At 46.4% G+C, this 13,005-nt stretch overlaps 1 protein-coding gene across 1 annotated transcript in view; it reads right to left on the bottom strand.

Moving 5' to 3' along the window:
• The window catches only part of MED13L (mediator complex subunit 13L), a 1,083,173-nt gene that overhangs the window by 199,268 nt on the left and 870,900 nt on the right, over positions 1–13,005 (bottom strand). The window contains exons 14-15 of the mRNA XM_086943260.1: positions 12,133–12,232; positions 11,421–11,623 (exon numbers count right to left, since the gene is read on the bottom strand). Of these exons, the coding sequence (XP_086799386.1) occupies positions 11,421–11,623; positions 12,133–12,232 (303 nt within the window). The remainder of the gene's footprint in view (positions 1–11,420; positions 11,624–12,132; positions 12,233–13,005) is intronic.

Here is a 13,005-nt window from a genome sequence, read left to right on the forward strand (position 1 = left end):
GAAACGCATCAGCATTTTTTCCTTCTCAGACAATTATGCTAACGTTACTGGTGCAAAAATGGGCAATGTTTCCTGAACTATAATGATTTATTCTATTTCAGGTCTTGGGTTTTCATTTTGAAAAATTCTCTTCTTTCTCCCAAGTTTTGTATTGTTGATTGTGATTGTTTCATTGTTCATAATTTGTTTTTCACAATGTCCATGACTTATTTGTCCATGTCATAACCACGTATCCATTAGTGATGCATTTCTTACATGTTTACTGTTGATTTTTCGCACTGTATATATGCCCAAACTGTTTTTCAATATTGTATATGGCCAGACATGAAGTTGAAGGCGATCTTTGTTTTGTTTGTGTAAGAAAAAAACTTTCTACAACCAAGTGATAATCAAAAGACATAAATCAATGTCAGGGTAAACTAATAAAGTTTTGTTTATCCTTAACCATTCAGTGTTTAATTCGGAAATAGGAGGCATAGGCAAATATCGCTTGGTTTTGACAGATGTGCATGACAGGGAGTCCACGAGCTAAAGCAGTGATCACATCCTTGGATCAGGTAGAATGAGCACATAAGACCTCAGGGGGTTGCTTTTTAGCCCGTGGATAGCAGATCTTGATGCAGATTACTATCCAGCGAGATGGTACACTTCTGAATGGCCTTACCTTTCTTAGCACCAACACGCACCACAACGAGTTGATCAGTGCCCAGATCAGACCCCTGCTGGCCCTGAGAAAGAACAAACTAAAGAACTTGGGATAAGGGCACAGAACAAAGATATCCTTGAACGCAACCCATGCCATGAACTTATCCCAACGATGTATATGTTCTTGGTGGAGGGATGCCTAGCTGCCAGAAAAATAAAGCTGTCAACTGTAGCTGCTCAATCTCCAAGCATGAAGGCAGAGTGTGCACAGGTTTGGGTGCAGGACCCTGCCTTGCTGCTACAACAGTAGATCTTCTGAAAAAGTAGCCTGTATAGAGGACCAATGGGCATGCTCAGGTGTTCAGTTCGGGACACTGGACTCTCTGTGTCTAATCCAGGCCACAAGAATGACTGGGGGTCCGGTTGTTCCTGAGCAAGAACCGCCTTGGAAATTCCAGCACGCAGAATAGTAGATATTAAGCATTTTTGGTGGTGGAAAAAAGATCTAATCAAGGCACTCCCCACTCTTAAAAGAGGCCTTTTCCACCACCTCCAAATGGAGAGGCCATTTATGATAAACTAGGTATCGACAGCTGAGTTCATCTGCTCTGGGGTTCAGAGAGTCCACAAGGTGTAGAACCACCAGGAAGGTTCACAAACGCACCACGCCCTGTTTGTTGCAGTACCACATAGTGGTGGTTTTTACAGTGAACACCTCCACAAGCCCTCCCTTAATGAAACAAAGAAAGGTTTTCAATGCCAACTGGATCCCCAGAGCACCAACAAGTTGATGTAAAGCCCAGACTTCGTGGGAGACCAGAGCCCTCTGATCTCCCAGATGGCCGCCAAGCTCAGAAGTGACACATGGGAAACGGCATTAACAACGCGGGCTGAGCCACAAGTGCCATTTCCCCACAAGCCGAACTATGCTTGCCTTAACCACGCATATGCTTTAACCACACATATGCATGGTTAAGGCAGTGTGCGGTGTAGATGCTGGAATGGGCGGGCGGGATAGGAAGGATCGGGAGAGGACGTGGTCAGGTAAGTGGGGCTGGGTTTTGGGACATGGGGTAGTTTTTTGGGGTAGGGTAGTTTTCAGGGCTGTGGGGGGTCTGGGTTGATTATAGAGCAGGGTTTTAGGGCAGTTTTCAGGGGCAGGGGTCAGTTTTTAGGGCTCATGGTGGGGGCTGGTGTCAGTGTAGTTTTTAGGAATCAGGGCGTGGCAGAGAAGGGCGGGTCAGTTTTAGGTTTCAGGGAGGGGACTGGGTCGGAGAAATTTACAGTGGTAGGGGTCAGTTTTTAGGGCGTGAGGGCAGTTTTTAGAGGCACAGGGAAGGAGAGAGTTTTCAGGGGTGGGGGGTCAGGTTAATTTACAGGTGCAGGGAACCGTTTTTATGGCTCAGGGGGCTGGGGTCGCGATTGTTTTTAGGTAGTGGGGTCAATTTCTAGGGCTCGGACAGGGAAAAGGGACAGTTTCCAGAGGGCAGGGGTGTGATCCTTTCCACACATGTCCCTTTACCACATGTTTTTACCATGTAATTGCGTGGTAAAGGCATACATGGTAAAGGCGTGTTCATGGTTGAGACCGCGTGGTTCAGGCATGTGTTGTACCATCATACAACTGTGACACATCTGTCACTACAGTCAGTTCTGGTAGGGGAGAGAAGAGGAGTCTGCTACTGACCCAATCACAGTTTGTCAGCCAGGTCTTTTTGCAGTTCACCGAGATCCTAACTAGGTCCGAAATTCCCCCGGATGTTATGCTCACTGGAATGTCAGGGTCCATTGCAAAGCTCTCATATGCCAACTTATTTACTTCACAAGAAGCATGTAGGAAGCCATAAGGTCTAACAGCCTCAGAGTCAGACTCACCGAAATCTAGGCTGAAACATCCGTATCATAGAATGAATATCCTGGACTCGCTTTATGAGTGGATAGGCTCGAAACTGCACTGTGCCAGAAAGGCCCCAATGAAAGGGAGCTAGTTAGGACTCCAGCATGTTGATAGTCAGCCACAGTGAATACAGGTCGGCAAGTGGGAGACAGCTGACTGGGGCCAGCCCACCTTAAAGAGACATTCAAAGGAGGGTAAGACTGGAACTCCTGACTGCCACAGATCTGTTGCAACCACCATCACTTTTGTGAACATCCGAGGGTCGCTAAGGTCAAAGAGGAACACGGCAAACTGAAAGTGCTCTTGGTCCCCTGTGAATCACCAATAGCGCCTGTAGTTAGGCTGGATGGAGATGTGGAAATATGGATCCTGAACGTCACACGCTACCATCCATTCCTCGGGGCATCAAGGACCCGAGCCAAGGAGAGCAACTTGGAACTCTCTTTTTTCAAGAAGAAGATAGGAAGGTGCAGTTCAAGGTTATGAAGAAAGCCTCTGTCGTTTTTTTGGCTCCAGAAAGTAGCAGGAACAGCAATCATGACCTGCTTCTTATGCCGGCACCCTCACGATGGCTCCCAAGGCCAAACAAGCCAACACTTTTTGATGGAGCAAGTGGCGATCCTCTGTCAGCCGGTCATAAATGGGTGGAGGGGTTTCCAGAAAGGGAATGAGTAGCTCTTCTGGATGATTTGCAAAACCCACTTGTCTGTTGTTCTAGACTTCCAGTGAGGAAGGTGATGGTAAATCCTGGCCCCCACTGGATGCCCGTGCTAGTATAAAGGCAAACTAAAAGGGTTCGGGGCTGCTAGGGCGGGTGGTGGAATGACCTGAACTCTGGCTGGTGGTCCCACGTGATCTGTGAGAACCGCATCCAAGGCCACGAAAAAAAGCTGGGAAGTCTGCTGGCCCTGGTGGCTGGACGGGAAGGAACACTGCTGGTAGCCCGTACTGTAGCCAAGGAAGGAGTAAAAGGTGGAGTGGGGTTGGCGAGAGGATGTATATAGACCCAAGAAGCTGGCAGTAACTTTGCCCTCCATAAGGCATTCGATCGCGGAGTCCACCTTCTCACAAAGAGGGGAGAGACATCAAAGGGCATGTCCATGAGTGAAGCTTCAAAATCCCCCAAGAAGACAGTGGTTCTCAGCCAGGCATGGCATCTCAGTGCCACAGACAATGAAATGACTCTGTCCAGCAGATCAGTTTTGTCAAGTCCATATCTAATGGTGAACTTTGCTGCATTGCACCAGTCAGCATGGCTTGGGAGTGCATAGCTCAGGCCTCCTCTGAGGCCTTAGGCAAGCCTTGCGCAACTGAATCCGCCACAGTGTTAATATCAGCCCAAAGAGCACGCAGTATTAGGCTGGCAGAAAAAAAATCCTCTTACCGAAGGTATCCAGGCTTTTAGATTCCCCATCCGGTAGAGTGGTAGCGAATGTGCCAGGATTGATCCTGGAACTGGAGGCTTGGACCACCAAGCTCTCCAGGTTGCTTAGCTGGGTGAAAAAAACTAGGGTTCCTCGGAGAGGGGCGAAGGCAGCGGGCAACTGTCCTGTGCTTAAGAGCCCATGTGCAGGGCTTGGACCAGGCCCCAGGGAAAACATTTGTAAGGGCTGCATTTAATGGGAGTAATGGTTCAAAAGGGGCGACTCCCGGCTGAAGCACCTCTGTCAATACATTTGTCTTGACAGTCACTGTGGGCAACTGAAGGACAGAGGCCTTAGCTGCCCTCCCCACCACCAGTGGAATGATGCACCCTTTTCTGTAGTTACAGTAAGGAGAAAGAGCAGGCCACTGTCTGGTGAGATGCCAAACCACTGGCATCCAGCAGTTCATTGTACCAGTTGTCCTGGGTGTCATCAAGCAGATGGTAGTAACCATAAGGGTCCTCTGACCGCTACCAATTGTCACTCTTTCCAGGTCTGTCAAAGGAAAGGGGCACTGGCTACGGCTCAGAAGGCATGGTACCAGTCGGCATTGAACGATGCCCATCCTGCTCCGTGTCAGAGTAGGTTATGTGTAAGGGGCCTGCAATGTCACAGGGTGTCAGCAATGCTGGAAACAACGGCACAGCAGCCTCCATTGAGGAAGATCGCTTTCTTGCGGGTGGTGCCACTCCGGATGCAGCACGGTATCAAGGGGCCCGACTGACACTAAGGATGGACCTGCCACAGAGAACCAGAAAGGGCTCCTCTCAAACCCATGGGGCCTGAATGCGCTCCAGAGGGGTCGGACTGCCCAAATGAGAGGTTCCCTGCCTCATGCAACTCCTTGAGGTGGGTGAGGTCGCTTCAGGAAACTGTGGGAGGCGCAAAGCGGAACCTGGCACAGAGTCGTCTAGAGAACTGTCTCTCCCACGCCAGGTCTGATGACTTGGACCAGTGCGGAGAAGTTGAAGACCACTTCAACTTCTCAGACTTTTCTCTTGTGAGATTTATCTGATGTCTTAGATCGAGGCAATGACTGTTGAGAGTGGCTCGAGGAAAAGCCCCGAGACCTGTGCAACTGGGGGTGTCGCTGGGTAATACAGACTGTTCCCTATAAAACTTGGGATTGACGGTGTGGCAGTCCTTGCAGGTCTTGGTTTTGTGGTCGGCACCAAGCACCATAGGCAAACCACATAAAGGTCTGTCACAGACATCTGCCTGTTACAGCCATCACATAGTTTGAAGCCTGTTGGTTTCTTAGAGAGCATTCCTAACACACCAGGAGAAGAAATCTCAAAAAAGGCTGCGATAAAAGTCTATGAAAAAGTCAATTAAAAATTACTGGAGGTAGCTCTCTCTGGATCGAAGTTCACCGGCGCGTAAAGAAAAAAAACAGATATTCGCCCAGTGGGTTGGTGCCTCTGTAGGCACCGCACAAGTTACTTCTGGCACAGATGGCGCCAATGCGGAGCCAAATGATGCCACCTACCGGCATGCAGGGGGACTGCTTGAAAATTTCCTGATTCAGTCTGTTGCCTAGGGAATAATCTATGGAAAGGAATCTGCGGCAAGAAGTCTGTATAAGATAGTACCAATAACTCACTGAAGCGACATAAACAAGGCTAAATCCCTCTATTTTTTGTAGACTGAAGATGTCCTTCACACACAAAAAACAAAAAACGATTTTTCAGCCTACACAGACGTGTTACTCCTCCCATATCTGTGCTCAGCCCAATCACCTATCCACTCTCCAAAACCTAGGTCCTTTTCGCTGTATTGGCTGACAGCAGAACAAAGGAATATAAGCTTTTGAGACAAATTTTGCATTGGTAAGTGTAAAAGTCTGTTAATTCTGTGAAACTTTGCTTCCATTTACTAATCTTTACTGATGCCAGACCCAGTCTTTGTGCCTTGTTCCATTCCTCTCCCTCAACCCTGCCATCCTAACTGCTCAGACACAAGTTGATTAGAATCGTCAACACACCCCTCCTCCAGGTGTACGAGTTACTTACCTTCGGTAACGATGTATCTGGTAGATACGATTCTAGCCGCAGATTCCTTAACGTAGAATTATCCCCAGGCGTAAGACTGGATCCGGAAAATTTTCTTTGCCACAGCATCTTTGCGCGCGGGGGAGCGGTACCACGTGACTCCGCCCTGACGTCGTCCGCAGGCGTGACGTCAGCAAGGTCACATAAGCCCCACCCCGGCGCATCAACATCAGTTTTCTTCAGATAACTTTTCTGCGCCAAAACGTAGAACCATCACCAACAAAAACTGTGAGAATGTGGGAACAGTGCAAAAAAATAAGAAAGGGAAGAAACGAATGGTGAGGAACAGCACCATCCGGCAGTGTGCCAGGCACTGTGGAACCGAAAGTCATAGAAGGGATGGGAAGAGCAGAGCACAGCTACTGCGAAACAACCCTGCAAGCAAATATGACATCGTCCCTGGGGGCAGAAAAGCCTGTGAAAAACGTCACAGCAGACGAAAGAGGCCTGCAACCCCTGCCTATAAACAGTGAGGAACAACAAGGCCAGAACAGAAGAGTAATGACTAATCCCCCCAAGATAACACCAGCAAGGAGAGGCGCATTCCCTGTAAAGAGCTAAGGATCGAGGCACAGCCAAGAGACCCCCAACTCAGAAAACTGCAGAGGAGTCAAGAATTTCAAGCAATGAAAAAGGGAGAAGAGCATGAGTAGGCCCCACACTGGAAGACCAGGGTGCAGGGACGCAGAAGTACCCATGAACCCACCAACCGATCACCAGAAAGGAAGGCGTGGATCAAACAAACAGAACGAGAATCCCACTAGGGAGGAAGTGAAAGAGGGCACTCGCAGAAGACAAAACCACCCAGAGGCAGGCGAGTGCAGAAGACCAAGCTGAAGGTCCTCGCAGAACAGGGAGGAATCTACGGCTAGAATCGTCTCTACCAGATACATCGTTACCAAAGGTAAGTAACTCATACATCTGATAGAGACTACTAGCCGCAGATTCCTTAACGTAGAATGAATACCCTAGCCATACCCAGAAGAGAGGAGGGCCTGCAAGAGAGCCTCCCAGTAGGAAAAAAAACACAGGGCCCCAGCAGGGGATGTGTAATGGGGACAAGAAGGGCGGCCCAGCCCCCACCAAGCAGAAGGATGCAAGGACGAGGCGAAGTGAGGCCAAGACACCCCAAGCCCAGCCAAGGTACCAGGGACATCCGCCAGAAAGCCGCGGAGGGATGGACAACGGCAGAGGAGCACCAAGGAAGAAAAGAATCACCCCAAAACTCCAAGGAGAAGAGGTAGAAATGGAGGCAAAGCCCACCACAGGCAAACGCACACAGTAAAGGGGACAGCTGAACCGGCCACAGCCTCGAGTCAGCAGAAAAGGAAGGAACTGCTCCACAGTCAAGAAAAGCAGGCGTGAGAAGAAAGAGGTAGTCTTGCAAGGCTCCAGCAGAACAAGAGGCAGGAGCACAACGGCCCACGCCAAGGCCCCCATCCGTGGACCAGAAAGAGCAGGCATGCACAGCCATCAAGTACCATGAAGCAGAGCGCCCAGCCCAAGCTGAGCGCAAGATGAAGGCAAAGGCCAGGAAAATCTAGAACAACCCCTAAAGGGTTCCAGACATAAAAACCGACCCACAAAAAGAAGTGGGACCAGCCAGTAGAAAAGAGGAGAAATACGTAGGACGGATTAAAGCGGTCAACCAGAACACAGGAAAATACCAGGAAACCCTATTCCCCCTGGAACACCAGACAGAGGACCAGGCCGAAACGCCAGACAAACAAGGGCTTAAACACCACAGCACAACGCCGCAGACAGCATGCTGAAGCTGGTCCAGATATGCAGCGGATACTGAAATGACAAACTGGAGCAGTGCAAGCTACGCCCAGACAAAGATCACAGAAACCACACCAGCGGTATACAGCGACGCCAGGAAAGTCGAGGAACCCGCAAAGGGGAGTCCACACCCTCCCAGTGTGAGACAGAGCTATACAATAGCTACAAGTACCCCACTTAGGGTAAGACATGTCCCAAAGAAAACATAGGAACTACTCTTAGGGAGAAATCCTGCACCAGAGGACAAGAACATAAGGACCTACGGTTAGAACCACAGACGGCTTATCAATCAGCCCACAAAAAAATACACAATTGCCAGGGGGGGGGGGGGGGGGGGGGGCAACAGCCAACAGTAGAGAGGGGCCAACCCAGGGACCCCGAAGGCATGGCAAACCACATAGAACACACCGGGTTAATCAAAACACCAGAATCCAGGAAAAAGGTTGGATAACGCCTCCCATCAAGCCCCAGAGGATCAACAAGCCAAGCTTATGGATGGGGAGGAGGACGGAGCCTCGCAAGGAGACGTTGAATGGCGGAGTCCGCATGAGTGTTAACCAAATGAATCCCATCAACGGGCAGGTCAACCAGACGCTCCCTAATATTCTCTGGAAAAACACCATCCCGCAGCCTAGCATGGTGACGGAGAGCCACTGAGCTGGCCATAGCACGGCCAAGAGCATCAGCAACATCCAAGGCCGCATGGAGAATAAACGCAGCCAACTCTCGACCATCCAACACATTGTGCCGTGGATCAGAGCGGGCACCTTCATGGGAGACCCGAGACAGAAGGAACTCCAGAGAATCCCACAGGCTGGAGGTAGCCCTGGCCAACACAAAGTGTGTTGAGCGCTCGCAAAGCAGTACTGGAAGAAGCGAAGATGTTACGCCCCCATGAATCCCGTGACGGAGGAAACACCAAGGGCAAGGAAGGAAAAGCAGTCTGCAGAAGAGGGCCCTGAGTAGAAAAATGGCGACCGGCACCTGCTTGCTCTAATATTCTCTAGTATTCCTAAAGCCTCAATCTGAAAGGAAAACGTGTCACTCAGTCAACCCTTTAATAGATGCAGACTGTTAAGTATATGTGGTAACATTAAAAGATTAAGGAATATTTCCTCAAAGGACCTGGCACTGGTTGGTCTTTGGAAGGTTGTAGGGGAAGAACTAACCAGTGTACTGTTTGCTCCTGCAAAGATTACAAACTTATTGGAAGCTTCTGGTCCAGCCTTGGCAGCAAATGGCATTAGTCTCTGCGAAGGAATTGAGACATTGCGAGAAACTGTTGGAAAACCAGGGGAGGGCTACTACTATCAGATACCCCACTTATGTGAACACGGATGGTTAAGACATAATCAGGTACCCTTGTTAGACCACTGTCTGTAGGACAGGTAACAGAGGCCTAATCTTGAAGAGTCAAATCTGTCTCACCCCCCCCCCCCAGGATGTTTGACGAGCCCAAGAGAAATAACTCCCATAATCATCCAGGGTATATCCCTCAGTAAATGGAGTCACTCCTTTAAAGACATCCAAGATCAGCATATTCCTCCCTGGATTGGTGGAGGTGCTAACAAAATAGACTGTTTGGAGTCGGGCATCTACTGCCAGGTTTTGTCCTGGTACAGAACATACATGGTTTTAAATGGTTTTTAGAGCCAGAAAACCACAGAGGATTTAACAATTACCCAGTACTGCTCCTCCAGGAAACCTTGTTGTTGGAGTGCCCTATAGTGGAGGGGTTTGTTGCCAAGTCCTCGTTGAGATGAAGAGCAGTGGGTGGGTTGCTAATATTGATATCTGCCTGTTACAGGTGGAAGGTAACGAAGCTCCAAACTACCTGTGTATGAATCCTTGCTGGCCTAATTGACTTGTTTACAAATGCTGAAGGGCTAAAGCAAATTATCTGTCTTACTGTGTATGTTCCTCCAATTCACCCCCTGCCTGAGTGTGAACTGTTAAATCTGGTTAATGATGTGAAAAAATTAATATGTGATTATCCAGATGCCCCTTTGGAATTTGAGCGAGGGGCGGAGGGGGAGATTTTAACTAAAAATCTGCTTTTAAAGACCTTGATGTGGGAATGAAAGAGCTACGGTTAGCATTTAACATACCAGACTATTTTCTCTGAAAGTCCCAGGAAAGGAGAGGTGAAGGCTCTGCCCCGTTTAGTCCAACAGAATCTGATCAATGTGAACGGTCGGTGCAATGATGACATTCCAGCCGTGAGAACTTTCAAATATGGTAACCGAATCGTCTAGAATGTATTGCATGTGCCATGGAGCAATACATATTCCTATGGCAGGCATAGCTTTAATGATATCTCCGACTACTGTTGACACAAAATTGTTTACAGTTTTGATATTTTGTTGCTTTCCCTGTATTTATATATAAAGGATCTTTTTTATATAGGGATTATAGAAATGTTGGGACATTCAAGCACAAGAGAACGCAATTTAGTTGATTGCACATCCAGGGCACAATTATGAGGGGAGACATAAGACAATGTATTGAATATGAATTACTATAGTGCATACAGATAAAAACGTTTTGATCTTAGGAATTTTGAACCATGAAATTTATCTTGCACCTGGTTGTCTCCTGTTCTTCGGTTTGCAAATACTTCGTTTTGTTTATATTTTTAACATCAATTTTGCACGTTATAAGATGGCCGCCGTGAAATAATGGGCAGTTCATCATCATCTTCTATTTTCGTTAAGAGTTGTCACATGCACCAATGGTTTAATATTTAAGTCAGTGCTTGGCTTTAAGTCACAGACATTGACAAAGGCTTCAACGCCGAAACGCGTCTGCCGGTGCGAGGGGTCCTCACAAATAAGAAACTCGGAGGAAACTGACCTGTGAGTGTGTCCTTTTGTAGCTTTAATTACGCTGCTGCGGAGACATATATATATATATATATATACACACACACACACACACACACACACAAACACGCATACAGATAGAGGGAAAGGTAGAAGAGGAAGTTTAACTATATACATAGATATATATATATATATATATATATATATATATAGTTTAAACTTCCACCTCTACATTTCCCTCTACTCTCTAACACATCCCAAACATTTCTGACTACCATAGACTCCCAAACATGATTCACAAACTCTTCTCTTTCCAACCAATTCATCCAACAGGCACATACATCCACGTCTCACAATACCATATCACATCTTCCATGTCCTAAGTCATTTAAATTAATCTATCACTATTAAGATTATAAAGCAAATGTATAAGATCTCAAACTGAAACTTAACCCTTCTAACCTTACAAGGAAAAGGAAGGACATATTACATAAACACTACCTTTGCTACATCTAACCTTGGGTCTCAGAGTAGGGTGCTATTTGCCATAAAGCACTTCAACATCCTTATGGTTAAATAGTTATTAACCTCATTTTTTAAGCGATAAACCAAAATTACACTTCTGATACAATGGACAAGAGCTGCAGATCTTAGAGTCACTTAAAATGTAACTGCTATCTTTCAATGAAAATTGCATCTAACTTTTCAAAATTAGACCATATAAAGCATTTTACGAATGTGAATTAAAATAAGAAATTAAGAATACAGACTGAAGAGCGAGTTAACCTACACATCTTACCGTAATTTCCTCTGGCTTAGGACTACTTAAAAATTCATCCACCTCCATCTTGAAGTCAGTCTGCATGCTGATAATTGGACTCCCCATCATGCCTAAAGTGGTCACTGTATCAGAACTGATTCCATCTTTGTAGTTTGGGGAAAAGGCAAGGTGCTGCTCCAAGGATGGGGGTGTTGGAAACATCCTCTGCAAGTCAGCAGCCGCTGGAGTCGGTGCAACAAACACATTTTAACATTACTGATATACAAGTTAATCAATGAGCATGAGAGTTCTGGCCAACTTGGTTAACTCCACATGCTCTTCAGCTATTACCATGGTCATCAGCCATCAGCACACAAAACAGAAGGCAGATCAGTGTACAAGTTTGTGCAAATATACCACTGAAAGTATTTTTGTCTGAGACAAGGTTATTACAAAACACTATTTTATATAGGCACTTAATACTGATAGTTATAATAAATATATGTTTAACTCCGAGTATGTAAATAGGAAGCATGACAAAGACGACAAAAATAATTATTAAGCAAAAAAGAGCAAAGAGGGATCTGTAACATAACGCTACCAACGCCTGCAGAAAAGGTGCTGGTGGGCTACATTCAACTTGCTCATTAAGTCACTTTTGGCAAACACCAAAAAAACAGGTGAGTTATGTTACCTTTGGAAATATAGGTGCATACCATCTCTACAGAAAGTAATGAGGCAGCTTACTTACTTGGGGGGTATGGAATGGCAGACCTTCCATTCTTGCTTGAGACCCGCTCATCAGACCCAGTAGCAGCGACCTTGGATAATCGCATAGTAGGCGACACACCCTGGAAAGAATATAATGAACTTAAATACTTACTTGATAAGAGTTTGAATCTTAACATAGTATTTTTTCATCTGAATGTCAGAAAATGTAAGAATACAGTTTTCAAACATAGGAGGCTTTGATCTTATTATCATACTCATATCCAACATGTTTGAATCAATTTTGCCTACTTTATTGTGGGTAGACGAGAATGTTCTTCAACTATAACAATAAACCTTGTTTATGAAGGTGAATAATTATCACATGATACCAATAGGCTCAATAAACACTTTAAAACAGTTTATGTATTTTTAAGTAACAGTGTCAGAGTATAACCATAATGAAGAGGTCATTTTCCACAACTAAACCAATAGGAAAATGTTACTAACCCTGTAAGCATTTATTCGTGGAATGTACTGCTGTAGATTCTCATGTTGTGTATAGTTTTCCAATCTAGTGTTGGGTTCTGACGTGTGCAAGTTATTTTTCTTTGAAGAAGTCTGAGTCCCGAGGTATAGAGGCTCCACCTATTGATGGTAATGGGCAGGGACATCAGCTCTATTTTCAGATTGTTTTTAACCACACGGCGGGTGAGGATGTAGATGGAGCTTAGAGATGCAGAGGAAGATGGCCCAGCGAGGAAAGGCAATTAAAAGTAAAAAATGTCTGGAAGATGGCCAAATGAGGAAAGGCAATTTAAAGTAAAAATGTCTGCAACATCAAAAGACTTCCGAGGAGGAGGGTCGGCGCATGTGAATCTACAGCACTACATGCCATGAACAGATGCTTACAGGG

The sequence above is a fragment of the Lissotriton vulgaris genome, chromosome 11, assembly GCF_964263255.1.
Source record: "Lissotriton vulgaris chromosome 11, aLisVul1.2, whole genome shotgun sequence".
Lineage (NCBI taxonomy): Eukaryota > Metazoa > Chordata > Amphibia > Caudata > Salamandridae > Lissotriton > Lissotriton vulgaris.